Here is a 26,660-nt window from a genome sequence, read left to right on the forward strand (position 1 = left end):
TCATGACCAATACAGAAAATACTTCCTCACACTTTGAGGAAACCAATGCGTGGATGTGCCAAAGTTTTCTTCAACTGAATAAAAACAAAACTGAAATAGTTTTTGGACCAGTGGAAGAGCAATCAAAAGTTAGCTCACAACTTCAGCTAGGAACCACCGATCAGGCGGTGATTCTTTATTGATTTAAGTCTACATTACTATAGCCAGCGAGAATCAACCCTGGTAAACATTTTTATATAGATATATTTACAAAAATATGAGTCATTGTTTTTCTTTTTTGACAACTAAAAACAAATTTGGAAAAACTTAAAGGGTAACTCACCCCCAAATCTACTTTTTTTTTTTTCTTTTTCTTTTTGCCAACAAACTGTTAACATGGTTGCGTCCATCTACAAATCCTGGTCATTATTTATTTATTTTTTTATTATTGCCTATTTGTTGAAATCCTGCTTTTGTCTATAATCGTCAGAGTGGCGCCTTCCTAGGGTTAAACGGTGGTCATGCATTGAATTTTGAATTAATTGCTTTCTGTGTCTGTGACTTAATTCTGAGACTGTGACGACGTTAAGTCTGTTGCTGTGGGGTATAAAAGCAGCTCCATCTTAAAAACAAAACACAGCTATCTTGTGCCTCCATAGTGAGCACTGTTGCTCGCTATGGAAGCAGTTGAATGTAGTGAATGATTAGCACTAAGTTAAAGCTTGGTTTGATTTCTGAAGTCTTTTTTTTTTCAACTTTTTTCAAGTCAACTTTCAAACCCTTTTAGAGACTTATTTTTTTTCTTCAAAAAAGCGACTAGAAACAAAACTACCAACTTGTTGTTTTTATTGGCAAATTTACGTGAACGTGAAGTTAGTGCTGGGTTGGATATTCGCAGACAGCTTCAGCAGACAAAGCAGCAGCCCCAGATCAGCCTCCCTGAATTAAATTCATTTGAACAGGAGTGTAATGAAGAGGTCTTCATTACTGGGACTGTTTTTAAAAAAAGTAATTTGTTGTGCACTTTAAGAATACTTTTGCGCGTTAAACTTGCACTTTAACTAGCACTTTGAGCATGGATTTGCACGGCAATAACCATTTGCACATTTGCAAGTATTGAATATTTATTTAATTAATAAAATAATTAGCATGTAGCCTGTTGTGTCAGGCTCTGCACAGATGCTCCTCATTAGGAAGTGTGGTGGATGTCTGTGAAAAAAGAATTGTTATTTAGAGCTAAAAAGGTCTACTGTTCAGAAACTTAAGCAAATGGTGGCGTAAAATCTGTTAAGAGTATAAAGGAAGTGTTAAGATGTGGTGACTCGCCTGTTTTTCTATGTCCTCTCCAGGATGTTTGGACAAATACTTCCCTGGGGGTCCAGAAACCATTTATAGTTTTCTGGGAGAGACCGCGGGAAAGCAGGGGGAAGTTTTGCACATTGTTTTAATGGGTTTTAGGTGTAAGTCTAAAATATTTAGAAAAAAAAATAGGTGGGAACATGTAAATGTATATTTTATGGGATAGATATTGTATTTTACAGGTGAAAGCATTAAATAGTCTGGTGCAAGAATGGTTTAGTCCTTAAACGGCTGTCGGTATTTAAGGAAGCGATTGTTTCTTTGAAGTCGTGTGGGCTGTCGGTCACGAGGCTGTGAGCTGAATGTTGCTGCCAACAAATAAACGTGTTGCTGCTTCCACTTCATTCTGCTTCCATCATCATTCTCACTGAAACGCCAGCCGCAAAAGGGCACAAAGCGACAAGGAGGCAGACGCCGCTGATGCTGCAGAGCACGAATGTCCACTGTCCAATCTAGAACTGACCTCACCGTGGTTGTTGTGAACTTCCCTCTCTGACTTCCTTCGTGTTGAAACCTGCCTGCTGCGGTCAGAGCAAAGAGAAGATCAGCCATGCTTCCTGTCCACATTACAGACGAATCATGATGCGTAAAGATACGGGTGATCCCGCCTGGATTACAAAGCGGTGAAATACATAAGTGGACCGAACTGTGGCGTAACTACAAGCATAACTCTGCTCACTTTTTATGATTCAACATGACAAACCACTAGACACCCCCACCCCCCCCCCCTTCCTGAACACAATCCCCTCCCACTTTGATGCAATTTTTCAAATTTGTCTATGTAGTGGGATTTTGCTTTTACATGGGGGGAGTTACACTTTAACGCAGGGTTATGTATTTGAATAGTTGGAGCAAATGAAATGGGACACTGGACCAAGACCGTCCCGCCTCTAAATACATCATACGGAGTAAATAACCTTTGTCTCTATTATGTTCATTGTTATTTAAAAACCTTTCCTAGTTCCTCTTCCCCTTTTGTTCTGCTACAGAAACTTGGAAGAGCTTCAGTGAACACACACTGCTAAAGTCTCTGTTGCCTGAGATCTTTTGCTTTTATCTGTTTATTATTATTATTATTATTATTATTATTATTATTATTCTCTTTTAGCAACAATCACGGAGGAAGTTGCTTGTATATCCTGGAGGTCCGTCATGCCTATCTCTGTCTGCAACCACAACAGGAAACTGAGCACTTTGCCAGGACTTAAACCCTTGCAGGGCCACGTCTCACAAAAAAGATAAAGGAGTTCAAACAAAAGCAGACATTTTCCTTTTTCTTCAAGGATTACTTTGTCGTATCAACTGCTTGATGAAAGCTTGACCGCAGAGGCGTTTACAGACCTATCTTTCTAATATTGATTTTGTCTCATGGGAAAAGGCCATAAATAATTTTTTTCTTCCCACTAGAAAGCAGTCCAACCACAGAGCTCAGTGCAGAGTCTGATCGGCTCTGCTATCTTGCACCAGCAGCACTGGCGAGCAGAATATTGTACAAGAGAAAGTGTTTCCGTTCCTTCTACAAAACGAGCCTGATCAGTTTTGACTTTTACACGGTTACTTGATTTCTACCTTTACAAACAAGGTAAAATGTATCTAAACTAAAAAAAAAACTCTTTTATAGTATACAAAGGTAAGGATTAGCTCTACGTGCATGATTGGAAATAATCTTATAACTCATTTTATTAAAAAAAGAGGAAAGTGGATAGGTCCTCTGGATGGGTTCTTCTTTGTTGAAACGTTTCGTCTTTACTCCAAGAGACTTCTTCATTCTGTAGAGTTGTAAATAAACTCAGCCTTATAAGCAGTGCCTTTGCATAGTGGATCAACAAGTTTAACCATGACAATCAAAACTGACTCTTCGCATGCAAAAGAGGATCTTCAGGCTACCAACCGATCGTCAGTGCTCTGATGGCCACTTATTGTTGCCAGGGGGCCACGATACCAGCATCATAAGAGGGGGACGATTGGACCCCGAGGCCACTTTAACGACAGGCGGTTTCTCTTCACAAAAATGGCTTTTTTTTACGCCCCTCTCAAACCGACATTTACGCAATATGTTGAGTTAAATTAATTTCAAAGACCATTTACATAAGAAAATTTTATTTATACGAGATGTTTTTAAGTCAAACAAAATAAAGTAAAGTCTGTGTGAACAAGTGTTTAGTCCAGGTGTGCCCAAACTTTTAAGGTGCATGGGTCGAAATAGTGAAGTCAATAGTACTCGAGAGCCAAAAAAGAATAAAAAGAATATATGAATTTCAAAAAAAAAATATATGTAGTTGTTTTCTTTGTTCTAAAAATTCTAATAATTTAAACTATAGGATCAAATTTCAGTTGGAAAGGGATGTGTAAATCATTGTAGATTCTAATGTTACAAAGGGGTTTTGCTCATTTGCCAAAAGATAGTCTTCCAGTTTGCAAATTAGTTTGGGCTCAATTGAAAAGAAAAACTTGTGTTTTTTTTGGTCCAGCAATAGAATATTGTGGTCAGTATTTCTTTAAAGACACTTACAATATTTAGCCCATTAAAATAAATGAATTCAAAGCAGATTTAAATGAACCAAAATCTGGGGTTTTGGAAAGATGGGGTCTTATTTACTACGAAATTACAGAGGATTTTAAAAGTGTGGTTATTAAAGCATGAACGTTTTGTGTCGCACCTGACATTTTGATTGTACATGTCTTTACTAATTTTGCCCAAATAAAAAAATAAAACAATTCTTTCTATATCAGCTACCAGTGCTAGAGGGCCAAATCTTTCTTGAAATGCAGATGGGGGGCCACACAAAATCATTACAGGGGCCACACTTTGGCCATGCCTGGTTTACCTCCAGTGGAGCGATTCGCTGCTGAAGATGAAGCGGCTGGGATGATAATCAGCTCCTCCAAGCCTGAGGCCATTATCATCGACTGCAAAAAGGTGGACTCCCTCCTCTGGGTCAGGGGTCAGTTTAAGAGTTTAAGTATCTTGGTGTCTTGTTCGCGAGTGATGGTAGGATGGGACGGGAGATGGACCGGCGGATTTGGGCATTCATCTACAATAATGGGGGCACCACTAAGGTCTAAGGTGATGAAAAAAAGAGTTGAGCCAAAAAGCAAAGCTCTCGATTTACCGGTCCATCTATATTCTGACCCACACCTTAGGTATGGGTCAAGACCAGAAGAATGAGATCCCAGATTCAAGCGGGCGAAACGAGTTTCCTCCAGAGGATGGCCTTAAGGCTGCTGCCCAATCACAGTACAGTGTCTGAACGCTGTACTGTGATTGGGCAGGATTTGGATGGGTGTGTTTAAGTTGTAAAAGCAGAAATGTCTCATGCATTTGTCAAATTTAACATTGTTAGTCGTACTGTTCAACTCTGGTGATTTAAGCGGCTGATCATGGCACTTCCACTCGCTTCCAGCGTTTTCCCTGATGCTTATCAAAGCGGGGCAGTCCCTCACCCGTAGCACCACAGGCTCTGATGTTTGCAGTCTTTCCGGATGGTGCCAGAAGACACCGTGAGCTATTATATCTGTCTGCCCCTCTACTTTCATGTCTCCACCAGCCCTGTACTTGGCTCCCTCTCTGAAGGTTTTCTCGGCATGGAGAATCAGAGGACAACACAGAACTCACTGGAGGGATTATTTATCCCGCTTGGCGTAGGAAAACTTTGTGCCCTACCAGAAATAGCTGGAGTTGTCAGTTGTCAGAAAACTGTAAAAGTGCAGAAAGCCTGAGTTCCTTTAAATCGAGATTAAAAACACATTTGTTGGAAATTGGCTTTGAATGTTCTACTTAAACTGTTTTACTGTTTTTAATGTTCTTTTTTGTTTATACATTCTATCCCTACTTGCTTTATTCCTATATTTTAATCATGTAAAGCACTTTGCATTGTCTCTGTACTGAATTGTGCTATATAAATAAATTTGCCTTGCCTTGCCTTGCCTTGTCGTCCTTAACTAACACATGAGCCACGGACCGGTACCGGTTTATTGGTCATTTGCTGCCGGGGGCCACTCAGAAAGACTAAATCACTTGCATAGTTTCTGTTTTATTTATTATGAGTGTGAAAAATGTTTCAATATTAAGAATGTTATATTCTGAAAAATGGCAGAATTTTCAGTCAGCGACTGTGTTGCTAAGGCTAAGAAAACATTCACTGTTGGTGAAGAATTGATCCCGTTTGCCAATAAAGACATTTGCACTAGAGGCCGTCAAAGTCCTTAAGGATTGTTGCTATGAGAAAAAGTAAAATTGTGGTGTCACTGTCTCCCAATTTCCCTAGATGGGACCGTCTTGTTGCAGAGTCACACATTTAGGACACCCACTGATTCAGCATTGTGGGGAGTTGTGTTTTTCTTGTGCTTTATATTTGTGAATATTTATATTAGAATTATATTTAGAACATTTCTGAACTGGAGGATGTTACTGGGTAGAAGGATTTCTGGGGATCCGTCCTGGACCTTGTAGCCGCTGCAAACTGATCTTAGATAAGCGGAAGACAATGGATGGGTGGAGGTGATTCTTTCATGTATAATTGTTTTGCATTTTTGTTTATCCAGAGTTTCTGTAAGATTATATTTTCTTTGTACTCACTCTCTGGAGATACCTTGAATCGTCCTCGACTTCCTGCGGCTGCAGTTCAACAGCTAATCGCCCAACACATCATTCATCCTGTGAACACCCTGTGAGATAAAATTCCCCGGGTTCCTTTGCTCACTGTCTGATCCTTATTTTTTCAAAAGATATTTTATTCTCTCTATTACATCTGTATATATTCTGATGGTGCTTTTTATAGTTTTACTTTGTTGCTTTCGTTTTACTTTTAATTCATTATACACGTTTTTACGCATGCTTCCTTCATGTTTTTTTTTTTTTTTACATTTCTAGTCCACACAAATCCTCTTACAACATGAAATGGAGCTGAGAAGATGCCTGGATTAAGCCTGTATGTTATGCTTTGGTGTTTTCCACTTTCTTAGTAGAATTATTTAATAACTATATTTTTGGGAGAAGTCCACGTCTCAGTATAAAGGAAAACTTTGATCGGATGAAACTCAGGGAAGTAAGATGGTGACATCTTTGACATGATTTGTACGGTTGGAAAGTCCAGAGGGCGTTAAAGAATAATTTGGTTGCTCAGTATTTCTGGTTTTTTTTTATCACTCAATGCGACAGATCTCCGATATATACTGATTAAAGACTGTGAAGAACCATACTGAATACTTTTGTTCTCCTTCTATATCAAATTACTTATTTACCTAAGCACCAGCTTTTGTTTCATTATTTGCTTCAGGTCTCGTTTCATATCAAATCTATCTAGATACAGTCATGGTTACTGAATTTGCATGATGCGTTAAGGTTGTACCACAGAAGAGGGACTTTTCAGGGGAATTTGTATTGAGGCGATGCTGTATTCCCTGCATCTGTTCACGATCCACATCAGATTTCCATTTCCTTGCTGATTAACAGCTATGAATAGATTTTTAGAGGGTAAATCTAACAAGTTCAAAGTCCTTTTCTACCTGTTCAACGGCCACAATATCATGCCGTGTGTAAAACAACAAAGATCCTGCACAGCAAAGGTATTCAGTGTTTATTTTCCTTCTCAGAAGTAACAAATGCCTGTACCTTAAATAAATAGCCAGTCCTTGTGCTGGAGTTACAGGGTGTACAAAATTAAGCTCCTGTCCCCTATATTCGGTTACCACATATTTGCTGCATGGATATCAGTTCACCTCTGCACCAAGTCATGCCTTCATTTCCCTCCTTATTAACAATTTTATCCCAGACAACTCACATCTTGCATCCAAAGCAAAACATTTTGTACAGTTAGAGCCCTAGCCTCTGTGTCTGTGTATTTGTGCGTGTGTTTCAGAGCTCCTGTTAACTGGTATATTAATTGAAGCTGGAGACAGCTGACCAGTGTCTTTGGAGAGGAAGACAAGATCACCCACTTCCTGGAAGTTGACCAGGAAGTTTATACAGCTTCCAGGCCCTGTTTCTTTTTTCTATCAGGCTTTTATCAATTCAGCTTTGAGTTATTCACATGCATGGTTTCACTGCATTTTTTTCTAGCCCTTGGGCAAGGCACAACATTACCAATGTGTTCAACTACTAAGAGAAATGAGTCGATATCCAATGGTGCACTACTCTGATGAAGTATGAGTTAATAATCATAAAGATACACACATGTAATCTATTTACTGTCATAGTATTCTTTGAAGATGTTACATAATTATATTTAAATAGGTACATTTTCTTACACCACACTAGATTGTAGAAAGTTACTTTAATTTTAAAGGTAGTAAAGGCAGGTATGAAATGTCCTCAAAGTAGAAATGAATATGCAAGTAGTGTGTATAAAATAACCCCCTGTAAAAGGCTAACTTTGGTGCCTGAAAAAGACCAAAACTGCAAATGTAACTATATGGCAAAGAGTTGAACCAAAACAGGCATGTAAACAGACATAATCTTGCAAGGTGCATTTGGAAGAAATGAATTAAGAAACGTACAGGGCTTGATCGAAGAGATGGGGACATGAGGCATGGGCGGTGTATTTGGAGGAATCAGTAAAGAACAATGAAAACCAGAAAGCTGCGGGAGGAGTGGAGAATGACACTGGATCTAGGTGAGCTAACCAGAGGAAACGTGGCAAATGCTGGGAGAGGAGAGCGCCAAGCATGGGACCTGAGGGAAGTAGACTCATGAACGCAGAGGAAACGGCAAATCCAGGGAAAAGGCCTGATTATAAACTGAAATAAACAGAGAAATAAGTAAGAAGCTAACAAGAATAAACAAAATGCTGTTATTCTGACATTTCATAAAACAATCTAATGACAAGTTTAAGTACCTTTTTTAGTCATCTGATGAAAATTCAAGCTAAATCAAAGTACAAAAAAGCCCATTGTTTTATCATGGGATTAGGCAATTTATTTTTGAATAAATACCACAGGGTTTGACCCAAAGAACTGACTCTTTTTTTTTTTGTTTTCTGCTGGCTGAAAATTTATTAAGAAAGGAGACAAACTCAAAGGATTTTTTTTAAAGGCCATCGGAAAGCCTGAAGAGATATTGTGCAAGATCACTGGAATTGACTCCAGACAACTTCAGATTATTATTATTTTTTCTCTCTTCTTTCTTTTTTCTTTCTTCAATTTTTTTTTGTGAATAACATGTAACATGCTTCTTGATGTATCTATTTATTGTCTTCTAATGGAATTTTTATAGTAGTGTTTTATGTGTGAATGCAGTGTGACTATTCAGCAGCCAGAGTCTGTAACCCAAATCAAATTTCCTTTGGGACAATAAAAGTGAATCTAATCTAATCTAGATTTTGCTTTTAAAATTTTTCCAAAAGAAGAACACACTGTATCCTAGATCTCCGTGTTTGCAATATGCCTACAATACAATAACAATATAAATTGAATATTAACTAGAATTGATAGGTTTCAACATAATATTAATAAAAGATAAAATAAAACGAGGATAGACGTACTGTATTCCACAATAAAATGCAGAAAAAGCAGAAGCTTAAGGTGGTCTGTGCATGGTGCAAAATTCCCTGCAGGAGGATTCAGCAATGTGCAGAGTGTCTCAGTATCTAGGGGTAGAGCAGTTTAACACTCTGACGGCATCTGTTCCTCAGTCTGGATGTTTCTGGACAGATGCACTGCGACTTCCTTCCAGAGGGCAGAAAGGTGGACAGCTTGTGTGCAGGCTGGGCGGGGTTAATGGAGGGTGCATGTGGCCCTTTCCCAGCATTGGATGGTGCTGGAGATGTGAGCCATAAGGTTTCCTCACCCATCTGAAAGGCTTTCCTCCCTGTCACAGCACTGCTGAAGCTCTCTTCCTCTGAACATCAAGCAATGTGTGGGCTTTCTGCAGGACCATCTCCGGTCAAAAGCAGAAATGGAGAAATCTCCTTGATCTTCTGGATGTCGAGGATAAGGTGGTTGCCCCATATTACCGTGTCATGTTCTCCACCGGCTGTAGAGTCCTACGTCCACCGTGTCATCTGTAGGCTTCGCCAGAAGGCCGCTCTTCTTATGGGCTTCTCTGCGTCTTTGAAGGCAAGTAAACAAACATTGAGAGTGGTTTTAAGGTTTTGCTCGGTTTTATTGGAATAGTGATTTGTATCTTTGCTCCTCTCCCTAAAAAAAAAAAGCTAGTGTCCAGTCATGTTTCCAGGATCTTAACCTGTCAGTTATTGTCTGTTTGACATCATCTTTGGTAGATATGCAAGTTACTGAAATGTAGATATATTTGTGAAATCTATGGTATTTAGATTTGTAGAAAAAGCAATTATACTGTAAGTGATTCTAACAATAAATAATCGGGACATTGTGAAGGTTAGTAACTAAGAATGGTGTACAGGGAAAAGTTTGACTTCTTACACTTTGACAAGGGGCCAGGAGGAGATGCTGGGAACATGATGAAATCAGCGTACCTCATGCAATTTACTTTGGTGAACCATGATCAGAGTCATTATTGATAAGTATGGTCACATAAGCACTATGATCACAATGGACTTTGACATATCATATAAAATCATTAGTTGAATCATTTATAGGAAATCTAGGATCAGCCTTCAACATATAACCAGACATTATGAGCCAACATTAAACAAGAGAAATGTTGTCCCATTATCCATGTTTTAGTTCACTTATAGGCTTTCTGCCAACATATCAGGCTCCATTGAGAATATGAGATGTCAAACAGCGACGAGAAAGCGTCTCCTTCCTGTGCATTTTGTTTCCCAAACCAAAGCAAACAACAGTTTATTTCTGGAACAATCTAACGACCATAGGCTCAGGAATGTTGCTAACAAATGGGAATGAATGCATGCAGCTGTGTGAAAGTGCACACATGTGGGAAACAAGCCTGCAAATACAGTAAATCACAGCTTAGACTTTGGTTTTATCGGGAGGCTTTAGTTTTATTAAATCTTTCAAAGGAGAACTCATGCTCTGGCTTTCTCTCAGGGACTTAGATCCGCCAGGTTTCAGGTGCAATCGGACAGAACAGAGGATCAGAAACAAACTAACACTGTTTTGATTCCAGCTGCCATTTCACTGCTTAGTCACTAATCTTATTTTTGAATCCTTTCTTTTATTAAATTTATCAACAATCAATATATCATTGAAAGGTTAATCTATCTTATTTCTTTAGTTAAAAAGGGAACAGCCATTTAGCTTTATGACGCAGAGTTGTACATTTCAAGTGTATTTGGGTTATTATAACCACCAGCCAAATGAAACCTAAAATTCACAATCATTTCCAAAAATTGGAATATTGGCTAAGACTATTGCAAAACAAATTTTTAATACAGAAATGTTTGCATATTGAAACGCACGCCCATGTACGGTCTGTTTACTTCTGTATGAATTACTGCATCGATGCATCTTGGCATCGGGGAGATCAGCCTGTGGGACTGCTAAAGTGTTCAGGAAGCCCAGCTTTCCTAAATAGCTGCCATTAGCTTGTCTGCATTGGGTGTTTCTGGTTCTGGTGTCGCTCATCCTCCTCTTGACAACACTCCATAGATCCTCCACGGGGTTTAGGTCAGGTATGGCCACTCCAGCACTGACTTTAGACTTGATAAAAAACAGCAGCGGATGACATAGCTCCCCCAAATCATCCCTCGTGTGAAGATGTCACACTGGTCCTTAAGCATCTTGGATTCTGTGCCTGTACCACTTTTCAAGACTCTGGGACCAAATGAAACATAAATAATGGACTTTAGATCTTTCAAGAGGACTTGGAAAACTGAGAAACAGTCCTGTCCATTCTGTGTTTCGTCCAGGGTCACAGTTTCCTGTTCTTGTGTCCAGATTCCTTTCTTCCAGGGCCGAAACTGCTGCGTTTCGGGGTAACCCCCTTCGCTTTACCCAGCAGCGGTGAAAAATGGGTGGAACTGATGTTCTGTCTCAAGAGTTGCTTTGTTGTGGTAATTAGAGCACAATATACACCTCCTTCTGTTATTATTTAAAAGAATGTACTGAGCTCAGGCAAAGTGTTCTCACTTTGTCCCCTTTGTCTCTGTCCCTCTCACTCACTAGCCAAAGTACACTGTGCGGACATTCGCTCTCTTCTTAAAGTGACAGCATCCTGATATCACACCGGGCAAGATATTTGTGAAAATGTATCTGGCTCTGAAGTGATTTAACACAAGTAATACAAAGGCTGTGGCTCAAGTCCTGGAGATATATGGTGGTGCCTTTCAATGCATGGACTTCAGCCGTAGTCCACACCTTCTGACTCTCCCCAATATCTTTAATGACCTTTGCTTCACAGTTCTGTCAAGGTTGCAGTTAATCTTTTTTTCTTTTGCAACTATGTTCTTTTTTCCCACCTAACTTTCCAGTAATATTCTTGCACCAAGTGGTGTAAACAGACGGCTTCTGTAACACTGGCCTTTATGGCTTACCCCGCAGTAGTTGTCATGATTCTGCAGTCCATAAAGAGGCCAAAATATATTAATTTCTTATAGGGTTTATGTAATATTCCGATTTTCTGAGGTAGGAAAATGTGTGTTTTCATTGGGTGCATTTTATGCTTAAAATAAATCCCTGTGTAATGATCTTTTTTAATACTTTAATTAAACTGCTAAAAAAAACGAACATGTTGGTGCTTTTCTCATTGAGATGTTGGAATATGTTGAGATTAATTATCTTTAAGTAAATATAAATACAGCTTTTTTTCAACCTCTTAACAAGAACTCTAGTCCAAACGTGGGTTTTTAGACACTTGAAAAAAGGCTGAAAAAGATCAGTTTCTTTTTGATAAATTATTTTCATTAATAATAAGTTTGATAGGGACAAAACAAAAAAATAAAATAAAAAGCTTTGTCCATTGGTCATCTAGCTAATAGCTAATTTGCATACCAGGTCCCTAAAACAAAGCAAATACAAGCAGTAAGATACAATCATGAAAAACACGCAGAACATGTAATAGCCTACAGACTATATGCAAAAGTTGCTCTAATGTTCACAGATTTGAGTAGATTTGAGCCATTGTTTCACTTTGTTGTTGAACTGTTTTGGGTCTGTGAGTTTTTTTTTTTTTTTTTTTTTTTTTTTTTTTTTTGATGGGCAGGTATGGTATTACAGATCTGAGTTCCTTTTACTAAGAACGAGCTCAGTGCAAACATGGTTCCGCCAACCTTATTTACATATATATATATATATATATATATATATATATATATATATATATATATATATATATATATATATATCAGGAGAAAGAGAAAATATATTATTGAAGAAAAACTGATCATTTCCAGGCATTCAGATTTTTTTTTAGACTAAGGTTATTGTCTCTTAAGAGGTTAAACAGCGTAGAAAAGAGCCACTCAGACGGGAATGCACGTTTGTCCTTGATTTTTGGCAAATGCTCCTAAGACCTCCTCACATCCCACTCAACCAACCACTCCCCCCGCCCATGCCACACCAGCCTCCTCCTACCGACCGGACCGAGGCTTCTGATCAGCTGTGCCACCGAGCTCCACACTTTGCTGCGTTTAAACGAGTTTAACGACGTTCCTCTTTTGAAAAAAAGGCAATTCCTGCTAATTAGAGTTTTTAATTGCTTTATTTTGACTTTTCATCTTTAAAAAAAATCTAGTGGCACTTTAATTTCTTAATCTAAATTATTTTATAAACTCTTAATAATTATTATTGTTACCATACAGAGCTTGTGACAGCTGGTGCTGGTGCTGGTGTTGGTGCGGGGGTGGGGGGTGGTAAAGAAGTCAAACAGGCGCAGCCAGAGCAGCGGGTCAGACACCGCCCACCCGGCTGCAGATCACGGCTATAATGCCTCAGGATGGCCGTGATATTAATCTGACTCAATATCAGCGACTGGAGCGACGGTCTGTATCAGCAGGTAATTAAATGTGTTAATTTTTCCTTGGAAACAAAGTTTTTTTTCTCTTGTTGGGAGCTGGAAGAGCGGCTTTAGAGGCGCATCGTCTTTGAGCTATAACGGGAAGTGGCATTTGACACATTTTCAGCTGTTCCAAACCTTGTTGTTCATTTGGGAACCTCTGATTATTATTATTATTTTCACTTTTACTTAAAGGCTCAATTGTAGTTTTTTTCCTCTTATTCTTCTTCCGGGTTGAATATCTTTGGTTGGCGGGGGGTTGTTCTAAAATAGATGCGTTTGACCGGCCGGCGCGCTGCGCTAAATATATACCGCTTGGTTTTAGGAGCAAGGCGAAGCAAGTTTATTCGTACAGCACATCTCAGCTAAACTATTAATCAAAGAATTGAAATAACTTAGATGGGATGTAGGTTTCAATGCATTTTAAAGTTTGGAACTGACGGATAAGGGTCCACAAGGAAAAAGTTATAAAAAAAGAATAATTTTTTTTTCATCTGGACGCCCCCCCCCTCCCCCCCTCCCCCCCATGACTGTAAACATTAAACTGTAGTGAAGAGTCAAACATCCTTAATTGACTTTTTATTTTTTTCTTCGAAAAGTGGAAACAATCATTACCAGAAACTAAATAACAATTAAGCACATGTTTACAGTTTGTTCCTGCTTTGAACTTAAAATGTAAGATGGTTTTGAGTTGTAAAACTCCTTCTCCAGGTACAATCAAGTCCACGTTTGCTGATCTGATTTCAGTGTCCTGTCCTTAGAAAAACTTGTCTGTTAGCATGATGTCGACTGGATGCTTTTTAGGATCTATGTCTGAAGCCGCATTCCACCATGCTTGTCCAAAGGCAAGGCACAGCACGTTTACTTATATAGCACATTTCAGTAGCAAGACGATTCAAAGTGGAGCTCAAACGATGAGAGCAAGAGTTTAATTTCAAGTTTAGGCCTCTTCTTTTTTTTTTTTTAGATCTTTTCAATCTGCTGTTTTGAAAGCAGAAGTGACCACGTTGCAACAACCTAGCGAAATAGCTGTTAAATTAAGAGCTGTCAGAAAGATCCCAGTGAAAGTTTTTTTTTTTTTTTTTTAGGTCTAAAGCAGCTTAAACTCAGAAACACCTCTTCATTCTGAGTGCATCAGTTATTTCTGCATATTATCATATCGGTATAAAGATTGTTTACTATTTGTGACTATTTTCACTAGTGAAAAAAGATAAATACTCTTGTCTCTATTTTTCTTTCTTCTCTCTGATGAACTACCTCCATTTAGCAGCGCACTGAGTGCAACTTTTCATATCTGTCCTCTCAGTAGCTGAGTTTGCCAAGCAGGAGGTGATCCGTCTCTTTATAATTTATCCAAGTCAAATGAGATAGATAACCTTTAAAGTTTAAGACCATTTCTTCGTCACCTGCATAGCTATACTAGCGTAACTCATAATTGCATATATCCTGAATTGCTCTGTTATAGGTTGTGTAAAGCCATGATTTGAATGTCATAATCATGAATTTTCACTAGCAGTTTTTGTTATTTAGTTAGACATACAGGAATAGATGCTGGCACTTTGAGTTTGTGCTGAACAGCTGGATACTGAGGTTCAATTCAAGTAATCCATCTGCAGAGTGATGAGTTGTAAAACCATTTGTTGAAACTTCTGACTTTAAAACAATGTCATGTTTGCCTATCTGGTTTATAAAGATCACAGTAATTGTATTTGTTCAGGAAAATATATATCTGGACAGACTTTGTTAGTTACTGACAGTATTTGTGATAATCAGATTTATTTATTTTGTCTAACGGAAACTTGGCTGCAAGAGGACTACGTTAATATGAATGAGTCAACTCCTTCTAATTTTACATTTTTAGATTCCTAGAAACCCAGGGAGAGGAGGAGCTACAATTCTTTTGAACATTTATCCCTTAATCTCCCTCATTGCTTCCTAAAATTATCAAGCAGCATGGGATTAATTTCCACTTATGCTGATGATACCCAGCTATATTTATCCATAAAGCCTGATGAATCTCACCGGTTAGCTATACTACATGGATGTCTTGAAGACATAAAAACGTGGATGACTCAAACCTTTCTGCTTTTTAAATTCAGACAATAAAGAAATTGTCACAGTTGGACCTGAATCTTTGAAAAAGAAACTGCTTAGTCAGTCACTTCATCTGAGCGGCATTAACTTGACCTCTGATAATGTAAAAGAAATAAATCTTGGTGTTATTTTTGACCAGGACATTTTAAATCCCATAATAAACAGCTTTCTAAGATTTACTTCTTTTACCTTCAACCGTATAAATTTGCATTCTAAGAAAACAGAGGTCACAGGATTTATTGTTTAAAAATGCGCTACTTTTATTCATGTTTAGACCTGCGTAACTTAAAAAACCTGGAACACAGTCAGATAGTGGTTTTAAAAAAAAGGTCTATAAACTGTGACTTTTGTTTAAATAGACTCTTTGGCCTGAGTGGATTAGTCATTAAATACGACGGAGGAAAAAAAAAACATACTATTTCACCAGTTGTGGAAAAACAATATTGATTTTAGTGTAATGATTGCCCTGAACAAGGTTAACAGGCTTATGAGAAGGAGACTTTATGGCATAATAATGTAACAAAGCATCCCAGAATTCAGCAAAACTATTACTGGAAAATATCCCAGTCAAACCCTTTCCTGAATCCACAAAATCATCATCATCATCATCATCATCATCATCATCATCATCATCATCATCATCATAATTTTTTATTTTTACATTTACACATTTAATAGAAAGGATCAGTATTACTTTTCCTTTGATAAAATAAGGCGTCCTATTGGGTGAATTACTTAAATGGACAAGAGAAATTTGCAGCCGTCCTGGATGGCTTTCCACTAGTTGCACCGATACCAGTATCGGACGGGCCCCCGATCCAGCACTAAAATGGTGGTATCGGTATCGGCGGGTACCAACATATAGGGCACCGATACCATTTTGATGTTTGTATGTCACTTGAACGCAGCCTTCTCTCTCCTGACTAGTATTATACATGTTATATAAGTTCATGAAAGTTACACTATTTTGGCCTTTGAGAGCCAAAAGTTTATGCAACTATTGTCACCCATTCCAGGTAGGCAATAAAAAGTTTTACTACCCTAAGTAGTATGCAGTTCTTCATATATATACACACACACACATCAAATTCAAACAGATGGTATCGGTATCGGCCAATACTGCACAGCCAGGTATCGGGTATTGGTATCGGGGCCAAAAAATGGCATCGGCGCAACACTACTTTCCACCCACTTTTTTTGTCATGAAAAAAAAAAAAACTATACGCTCTGGCATGTTTAACTCTCCACGTTAAGATGATAAATTAAGTACTCTTCTTAAAGAACATAATTCAAATGTTTCATGTTTAAACAACGCCTTTAATCCACGTAATCTCGATGTATTGCTGTATGAGCGACAGGTGTTCAGAAAAAAGTTATGACTTTAAGTAACTTTTTTTTTTCTTTGAAATGTTGAGTCATTTGATGGTTCGGTGTTTGCACTAAACCTGATCAGCTGTGGCTACCCAGTACAAGACAGTAAAGCCAAACAAAAAGCCGGTTTTACGTGGGGGATCCTCTCCTGGGATGGCTATATTTCAACATGTTTGACTGCTTCTATATCTTTGAGGCACTATATGCATTAGCAAGACTCCAGAGGACAGAAGCATGAAGCTCATAAAGTTTGTCTATATGCATGTTTGCTCTCATTTATATTTAGCAGTCTATGAACATGTCCTGGTCAGAAAATAAGAATATGTTTTTATTATTCTTCCTATTTTTAATGTCACATTCTCAGAGTGTTGTGATGCATGACTGCAATCACCGATCACAAAACATCATACATAGCTTGATAAATACAGTCGTCTGTTTTAAACGTTCCATTTCCACCTCGGATTACATTTGGGAACTTGGGTGAGGCGTACATATTCTGATCTTACCTCATCCTTTCATGAACAATTGCTGTGACGAAAGAGGTACAAGTAATTTTTTTAGCTAGAAGTCATCCTCTGACGTTCCAATTGATATGACGTTAGCAGTAAGAGTTGAGGACCACGGGGACCTTGAAGGACAATCTCTGTGGTTGCTGTGTAATCCAGTGATAACATATTCTGTAGTATCTAAATTTAAAACAACAATGTCAATTTAAATCCCTTTATTAAAAACACTGCTGCTTAGTGAGTGTGACAGAAGGAGTTAGAGAGTTCATCCTGCAATTGCCAGGTTGTTGGTTCCCCCTCCGACCGTGTCAGTCGTTGTGTCCTTGGGCATCTTCACCCGCATTGCCTGCTGCCGGTTGTCAGAGGGCCCAGTGGCGGCAATGAATGGCAGCGTCCAGGGCAGCTGTGGCTACTAACAGAGCTCACCACTGTTGGGGTGTGAATGGATGAATGACTGATTGTAGTATAAAACGCTTTGGGGTCGTCAGACTAGTTAAGACGTTGTACAAGAACAATTACTTTACCACAGTTTATGCATGTCGATCTCCAGACTTAAAGCTAAAGCAGATAAATTGAAACTGTGCAGTTTTTTTTTAAAGATTGTTTTGCCTATAAGATTGCCTCTAGTAACCCTTCTGTTGTGGATTGATATAACTTTCCTTTGGCATCAGTTTTTTTTTAATACAATAATATATTTAAAGGAAAGTGTTTGTAATGTTACATCAAATTGTGCGCACCAAATCTGTCCAAATAGGAACTCATCACAATACATTCATCACCGTTGCAGTCAGACCAGAGCAAAAGGAAGCGCCAAAAGCTAAAACCCTAAATACAGTTTGCAGGATCCTGTTACAAATTTAAAAACAATGTGCGTTGAGAGTCACCTGTGAAGTGCCTTTTTCAGATTTAAAGAGACATCACCAAAACGAGTGGCTGTCAGAAGGACTTCAGAACAGGGGTAAAAAAAAAAAGGGGGAACGTGGGAGTACCTTACCATGGATTTCAGGCCCAAGCATTGCTGTTCCACTTTACATTACAGACCATAACTAAATGGTCACAATGGGAAAAGGAAGAACTGAAAAGAAGTATATGTTCCCTTTTTAATCAAGCAGGAAACCTGGCAGCACACCAGTGAAGTGTGTTTCATTTGTCATGTAAAACATTAACAGTCAAAATTGCCCCTAGAGTCATTTGAAATGTGACAACAGGAGAAGAAAGGCGATTCTAAGCAGACACTTAAACCACATCGGTCACGTTTCAGGTTGAGATTACTTTGTTTATACCCTTGGCAACCAATTACTAAATAAAAACCATATGTCAAACATAGTGTGAAGAGGCATCAGCTGACTGATAAACCGGTTCAAACTAAATCCTCATTAATTCAGCTAAAAATTATTTGACTGTCTGGGCGCACTCCTTAAAGTTTCATCCTCAGGCGGTCAGTTGAACTCCACACCCTTCATCCCGGTGTTCATACCCTATGCAAATTGTGTGAGTACACGTTCTTCAAAAATGGGACTTTATGTTTTGCGAAATGTTCTTTCATTTTCTCCTGTTAAGACCTCCGGAATGTAGCCTTTGCCGAATGAAACTTTATCAGAGTTAAAAAGAAAAAAAGAAATGTATATCGAGCAACATTTCTGAAAAACAGAAGTAACATGTGTCAAGAGACTAGCGCAAGCGTCACTGACTTGCTGTAATGACTGAATGTCAGCCCCTGACCAAAAACCATAAAATATTCCAACCATTTTGCAGATGTCAGAGCATTTGATTTGCCTTCACACCCCAAACTATACACTGCCTCATCTTGTCTTTGTTCAAGCAAAATCCACAGTTAATAGAGGCAATTCTCTGTCTTATGTCTATAACAGCTGCTGAATGTCCAGTAGATATTTTATTGGCTGCAAAGACACCAGAGTTGGACATTTTGCCTTGAAATAAACTGTTAAAACTACTGGTTTGAACTGGTTTAAACGTCTTTTCACTTATATAGATTGTCAGATAGGTGACTTTGTGTTTGGTTTTCTTATCTGTTTCTGATCGTTATGTTTTGTTTCAGTGCTGCCATTTAATAGTTTCCCTTCATATCTCTTCTGAGAATTTCTGCCACAAATGCTTTCACCCTGGTAAACTATACTCCTCGTGTTTCGCGCTCAGAATCAGAACGAGCTTTCATTTGCCGTAATTGTGCGCAAAATCGGGCAATTGGACGTTGGTTACGAGCGCTGACTTTAAAGGAAATAAAAATAGGTATAAAAGGAACAGTATGTGCATGTATGTAAAGAAAAATCATGCAAAGAAAAAATACGGATGTAGTGAAAGTGCAAAATATTGCATCAGCAGACTGCGCTGTTTGTTAAATTCATCAGACAGACAGCCTGGGGAATAAACCTGTTCTGTTATGACTGTATTTTTTTTTTTTTTTTCAAACAGTGCTCTGTAGCGTCAACCCGAAAGTAAAAGTCTAAATAGTTTGTGGGCAGGATGTGAGGGGTATGGAGAGACAGTAGCGGCTTTTTTCACTGATCACCTCCCTCTGTTTAAATTGGGTTCTTTCAGTCTCAACTTATGTTTCATAAATTTGGGTTCTGCTTTTTGGAACTGTGGACCAATTTTTTTTTTTTTTTTTTCATTAATTATAAATCTCCATTTTTTGCATTCATTCTGCTTCCTACCTTCTGGGTGTCTTTTTTTCTCATTGTAACAAAACTGACACAAGTATTAATGTATCTAACAGAGATTTTAAACCCTTTGATGTCACTTTTTGCAAATTAAATATATGTTTCTCTTATCTCCTAAAATATGATACCTGGATATTATCAGGGCCTGGGAGTGGAAAAATTTAACCTGACACAAGCCAAAGACACAAGTCGCTCCGCCTAGCTCCACTCACATACATCTGGGACACCGCCATAGGAATTGCCTTTTTTGAAGGCTGGGCCTTATCAAAAATCCTTGCATATGATTGGATAAGCCACTTGTCTGTCATCTTTATTGACGTGCTATTTCAACCACTCACACCAAAGCTAACCCGTGACGCTGATGAGAGCGACGCAGGAAAAAAAAACTTTTTTTTTATGTGTGTTTGCGGCTCTAGAGGCACGCGTTTTATTGACAGTGAGCTGACAGGAAGAGGAGGGAAGACAGTCGGCAAAGTGCCGCGGGTTGGAGTCGATCCCCGGGCCGACCACGTTGAGGACTAAAGGCCTCCTAATATGGTTCGCGCTAACCGCTAACTGCTAACCGCTCCGTGGCACGTCCGTGTCTACTGCAGATGCGGACGTGCCCCGGAAAACAAAACTTGCCAAATCCGGTCGGGAGAAGGGCGAAAACATTGTTTCCACCAACAAAAGCCTTCAGAGGCGTTCTCTGATGTTCTTTTAATGAAACAATATTAGGTAGATTGGACAACACGGAAGAAATAGCAGAATCAATGTTACGCTTGCTTCCTCGACGAGCCGCCATTGCTATCAAAACAGTCTCACGTCATGGTCGCGTCTCCACTACGTCACATCTATGAAATGCAAGCCCTGCGTCCTGATTGGCCAGACCATAAAATTGGTTGGAGAAATCACTTTCAACGGGCGATGTCCCAGATGTATGTAAGTGGAGCTAGGCGGAGCGACATGCGTCTGGCTTGTGTCAGGTTAGGAAAAATTGGCAATAACATTGATTTTTCATGTTTTATTTCATTGGAGATGTGAAAAAAAGTCTTCATCCTGTACATGTAGTTAAGCATACTTACAGTGCATTGAAAAAAATAACTAATAAATATGCAAAACAAATATAGAACTTTAAGCTTCATGCAGTTTATTCCAAATGACACATTTTGAAAGGGATTCAAGGGCACACAAATGCTGTAGGGATAGAGATTGTTCTGTTTAGTTTAAAACATATATGAAAGACTTGTGGAGAAGCAATCACAAACATTTAAACTTCCCCCAAAATACACAATCTAGCTACACTTTAACAAAGTTTGCCTTAACAAAGTCCGTTATGCGAGAATGAGAAAAAAAAACGAAAAAAAAAAACGAAAGGGACCAGTAGGTTACACATATACATATAAGAAAATCATAGACTTTAAGGTTGTGGAATGTCTGCAGGATGAGGAACCGATGCTGCTTGGTTAATTTCTGAAGACTTCAGGTCCGACCGCAGTCATTTTAAAAGACAAAGACGGATATATAATCATGGTTATCTCTGCCTTTTGGGGTTTTCTGTGAACCCTCTTCCTGCTTCCTGCTTCCTCCCGCTGTGCAGACAGATGCATGCTTGGGTAATCTGTGATTCTAAAGAGGCGTTAGAAATGAGTGTGAGTGATAAAGGTGATAGACTGCTTGATCAGGGCAGATATCTCCTCCTCTGTCCTTCTTCACGTGAGCAACAACTCCCATAGGGTTTTGTATTTACAATGTTGTCAGGACATGCAAATAATTTCAAATGAAACTCAAATGTCCCCGATTTGCATACTTCTGCTGTAGTGTGCACTAATGAAAATATTTGCATCAAACAATTCACAGAAAATATTTTAACTGTCAAGATCTCCAGGTGTTCGTGCTTAGATTTCTTTGTGTATGTATGTGCTTTAGTTTAATGGATCGTGCTTCCCATAGTTGAGTAACATTACGTGTTTGTTAATATTCTGCTGTGATTGTTCATTCTTTGTGGATGAGTTATTGGATTTGTTCTTTGTTCATTCCATGTTAATTTAAATTTCTGTTAGATCCCTTCCTGTGTCCCTTCCACTCTTTCCCTGTTAACTATTCTTCCTGTCTCTAAGCTCTCAGCTCTCATTGGTCTCAGCTGCTCCTCATTCATTCTTAATTACTTTCACCTGTCTTCTGCCTCATTTCCCAACCTTACGTCTGTATATATTCTCCCTGGTTCTCTTGCTCTGCTGGTTCCTCTGCTTTATACATGGACTGACGTGTCACCCTGATTCCTCTGTGCTTTTTATGTTTCTGCAGTTCCTGCCTGATTTCCTGGTTACGATCATTTGTGCGTCTTCCTTGTTTATTATTAAACTTATGGGGTAAGGTCACTTCCAATATAAACTTGTACGTAAAAGGATAGTTGTGTCCATATTAGTCAGAAGTTGTGCATAACAAACATTTGTAAACTCATAATAATTTAAATCGCATTCAAAAGATACAACATACAGTTTAAATAGTTACAACTTCAATAACTAATAAATACAAATTTCAAGTTTAAATTTGTGCTTTACTCTTTATGAACACAAACAGCAGCAGCTGCTTGAGAATACGGATTTTTTTCTTTGAGAATACAAATTCACAACAGTGGTCTGACGTCACGGTTTCCAAGGCTGGTAAATGAGCACAGAGTGCGAAGATTGGAGCCGTGCATGCGCTCTTCAGACTGACCGTCTCTGAATTACCTTACCTTTACCTTTCCCTTAACATGCATGTTAAGGGAAAGGTAACACAAATGGCTCTTTTTTCCTCTTTTGTCTTTTTTACTTCTATAGGAGCGTTACTGCGCCACCCACTGGTGTGGCATAGGCATAACACCAATTGCAGCTCCTCCAGCTTCGTGTGGCTTCACCTGTATGCTCAAATTTTTCTGTGCAGTTACAGTATTCTGCTCCCTGTGGATGAAGCCTGAATTACTTTTTGTATTGCAACCTTTAAAATGTATTTCTAACATTATGTGAATCTGTTATTCAAAGCCTGACTCAAGGTCTGCACTTCAGTACTGCTTCTTTTTTTGTTTTTTAACAACATGCTGTAATTTGAATTGCTTGTAACTTGCAAATCTCACACACAGTTAGGGTGACCAGATCTCCTGATTTGTTTTGGACTGTGCCAAGTTTTTCACTTCTGACCTGGTGACACATTAATTTAAACAATGTCCTGCAATCGACTGGACCAAAATCCTGAAAAGTCAAAGAATTTAATCGACAGCCGTTTTTTGTTGTTGTTGTTTTTTTTATTATGTAAAGAAAGCAAAGCTGCATTCATTGTCACAGAACCGGGTCGGCTATCAATCAAAACATCAGCAGCAGCGTTCCACATCATGAGCAACCTGCCGCCACCATGCTAGTAAAATTAAACAGAACAAGAAAAGGATTTTGATGGTCACAGGATATAATAGAAACCATGTCAAAGAAAAGAAAATGCAGCCACAACAGACTGTGGAACTGTTGTTTTTTTTTACTGGGTGAGACCAGAGAAAGGTGATTCTCAGAAAGCTAATTGCGAAGTTTGTTTTCGTTATCTTTCAGTTTTAAATGGAGGGAAGCTTGGCATGAAGCAACACTAAAAATGAGTCACACATTAAATGCTTATAGCTGATAAGGCTTCCTGCCTATCTACAGACTCTGCCAGACAGACAAGGCAACAGCAACCAAGATTTATGATAAACTTTAAAAAAAACTGTCAAAGCTTAATTTTTTTTCTGACAGACTAAGAACAATTTTATTTAGTTCTGTAAAGTTTAACAGCTTTGTTAAACAAAAAAAAGTTTATTAATATTTTTTATAAACTTGTACTAACACATAAAGCACACATTGAATAGTGTGAGTTCTGTGTTAAATTTCAATTCATGAGGCCATCGTAGTGTTGGTAATGTGTTCCGCAGAGATCTGGTCACACGACACATAGCTTGCGTTCGTGCTTTTGTCTATTTTATCTATGCCTCTACATAAACATGCCACTAATTATGCAAACCACCAAGGATGTCTTTTGTTCTTTTATCAGATCATGCAGGAAATGACATTTACTGCACATTTTGTTTGCCAACAAGCTTCTAAAAACCAGCAGGTATAAAACAATTATATTTACTACTAGGAGAGTTTTAATCGAAAGCAGAGCTTTCGCAGATCTTCTGTTCTCTGCTTTAACTTTTTACAAGCTTTAAGGCAAAGCTGAAAATGCAATTTGTCTAAAAGAAAATAACATGTTTTCGAAAGCCAAACAAGTAGCCTAATGTGTAGACTATGTTAGTTTATCCATTTGTTTTCTTTATTTTTGCTATACTTGACGTGTTTTTTTCATGATTTTAAAGTTGTTCTCTTTCTAAAACTCTTCAGTTGTTGTATCAAATACAGTGGCAACAGGAGGCTTTATAAGAAGAAAAACTAAATAAAAATAAGCCACAAATTAATTTACTTGGCAGTGAAAAGGGGAGTGTTACATTTTAAAGACTATATTTCAAGCATTTGTGAATAATCTTCAAAGTATGGCTTTAAAGGCATGCTGCTAACTTCTATTCTATGTGAATAGAAAATACATTTAGCATAGCTATAATTAAAATGTTATCGCATGGTACAGGATCAAATATTCAGTTGTGTCGATCTTGGACTTAAAAGTGTATTTTCCTGTGAGAGAATCAGAATAAAACAAAGTGTTTCATCAGCGATCAGGAAAGTAATGGTGTCAGCTGAATGAGGGTGAAAATATCACTCAAGCAATCAGTCACGCTGGCCTGATCTCGCTTACAGCTGTAGATCATTCCAAAGTGGCTCGGCAACAAACCTTAGTGCAGCTAAGTGTAAAACAATAACCACACAGTTGCACATCATGACCATCCAACGTTAAGGAAACAAAGCTCAGCTTCTCAAAGTAACATGCTGTTGTGAGCTTGTAAAAGGATGTATATCAAACACAAACTAGGTTGTGCATGACAAGCATTTTGAGTCTCTGTATAACATGTATTTATTTTGTAGTGCATACTTATTTATATTTAGGTTACATTAAAATGCATGGCAACGTTATTTGACTTTTATTTATTTATACGTCAGTAGCTCACTCTGGTTACATAGACAGTTTCGATGAAAGATTACCACGTCCTGCTGGCATATTAGTTATTGTTTTGGCCGTTTACGCCTTTTTTTTTTTTTTGCTCAATTTGTTAGGAAATAAAGCCTTTCACGTTTATTTTAATAGCAGAGGAAGTACAACACTGCGCATGCGCAGCAGGGGTTAAAACAAGGAAGCGGCTAACGGCTATTAGCATCTCCCAGCGAAACAATGAAGAAAGGTCCAAGATCCAGTGGAAAAAGAAAAACACAAAAAAAATATGATTCCAAGAGGTAAAAGGCTGGAATGTCGCAGGGAATACAGTATGACAGTTGGTGTTCACTGAAGCGAACAATAAAACTGCCGATCGCTCAGATGTGATACAGAGTTGATTGACTTGAGTAAATTTTCTTATATGAGGCTCTTAAAGTTGCTGTTAGATCGTGTATTTTATTAATAACGGTTGGTCTTGGATCACGCCGAGCTGATGCTGTAAGGCTTACTGTAAGGCATTTCAGAGGGTCAGGCTCGGTCCGGCATTATTTAATATATAATATTCATTATATAATATGCAAACTTGCAATATGATAGTTCTTCAATACTACTGCTAGATTTCGCCACATCTGTTCATATCTGTTCATCGTGCCCAGTGCTGGGGCTATTTTTATCCACAAAAAGGACCACCAAAACATTATCAGGATGGAGGCTTGCTGTATATAACTTTAATTCATCATGATCACGTTTTTTTTTTTTTGATAAGCATATAACGTAGCTATATACCTTTTTAAATATATTGCATTTATTTCATATATTCTGTTGTGAGTCTAAAAGTGAATACTGTATGCAGGTGCAGATTAAATCGTAGGCTAATAATAAAATGTTATAACATGAAGCTTTTTCTTTCCCTTTGTTTCTTCCCCTATCACACATCTGAAAGACAATGTGGTGTACTTCTAATTTTGTACAACTGAAAGTGTTAGCGGAAAAAATGCCTTACATGTTCCTGTTTATGAGGCCTCCGCCTCCATGACCCGTATAATAACAAAACAAAGATCTCAAGTTTAGTTTGAACAAAAACATTTAAGATTTTATATAAATCTAAAATTGGTTTTATAAATATAAAGTACTCGAGGCATTTTGTCCCTTTGACTGTGCTTACAACAAACAAAAAAAAAAGCAAAGAAAACGAAACAGGCACTGGACTTTCCCATAAGGTAATTTGTCAGCGGTTGCTTATTCAAGATATTAGCGCTTTTGTTCTGCCGCTACTTGCCTGTAGTTGACCACTAGCATAAGGGTCCATTACAACAACTACAAAACTGAAGTGTGGAAAAGTAGATAGTCTGTATAGATATCTACCATATTTTATTTCTTTATTGTGTCTATTGAATTTCAGCAATGCATGTTTTTCTGTCTGGTTGTTTTCAGTGTAAACAGAAACCTAGTGTAGCATTTCCTTGTTTACAAAGTGTGTTGTTCCATTAGGCATTTTCTGGTATGAGTGGAATAATGAGAGTTACAGCTTTCTGATTCTTTCCCCTGGCCCTGTATTCTTGCTAAACCTTTTGAATGTCTTTCTTCATAACAGCATGAGGGTATTTTGTAGCTTTTGTGGCCATAAAATATATCCTTTCCAGGGGCCCGTTCTTCGTATGTCGCTTAAAACATCCAAGATCAAATGAGACATCCGAGATGATTTCATCCGGCTAATAATGATCCGGC

The 26,660-nt window shown here is 38.2% G+C and overlaps 1 protein-coding gene across 1 annotated transcript in view; it reads left to right on the forward strand.

Annotated features, from left to right (window-relative positions):
- Positions 1-4,153: 4,153 nt before the first annotated feature.
- Positions 4,154-26,660, forward strand: part of LOC118561983 (ubiquitin carboxyl-terminal hydrolase CYLD-like) — a 26,185-nt gene continuing 3,678 nt past the window's right edge. Inside the window, exon 1 of the mRNA XM_036134243.1 lies at positions 4,154-4,283. Coding sequence (XP_035990136.1) covers positions 4,154-4,283 — 130 coding nt within the window. The remainder of the gene's footprint in view (positions 4,284-26,660) is intronic.

Source organism: Fundulus heteroclitus, unplaced genomic scaffold, assembly GCF_011125445.2.
Source record: "Fundulus heteroclitus isolate FHET01 unplaced genomic scaffold, MU-UCD_Fhet_4.1 scaffold_78, whole genome shotgun sequence".
Classification (NCBI taxonomy): Eukaryota; Metazoa; Chordata; class Actinopteri; order Cyprinodontiformes; family Fundulidae; genus Fundulus; species Fundulus heteroclitus.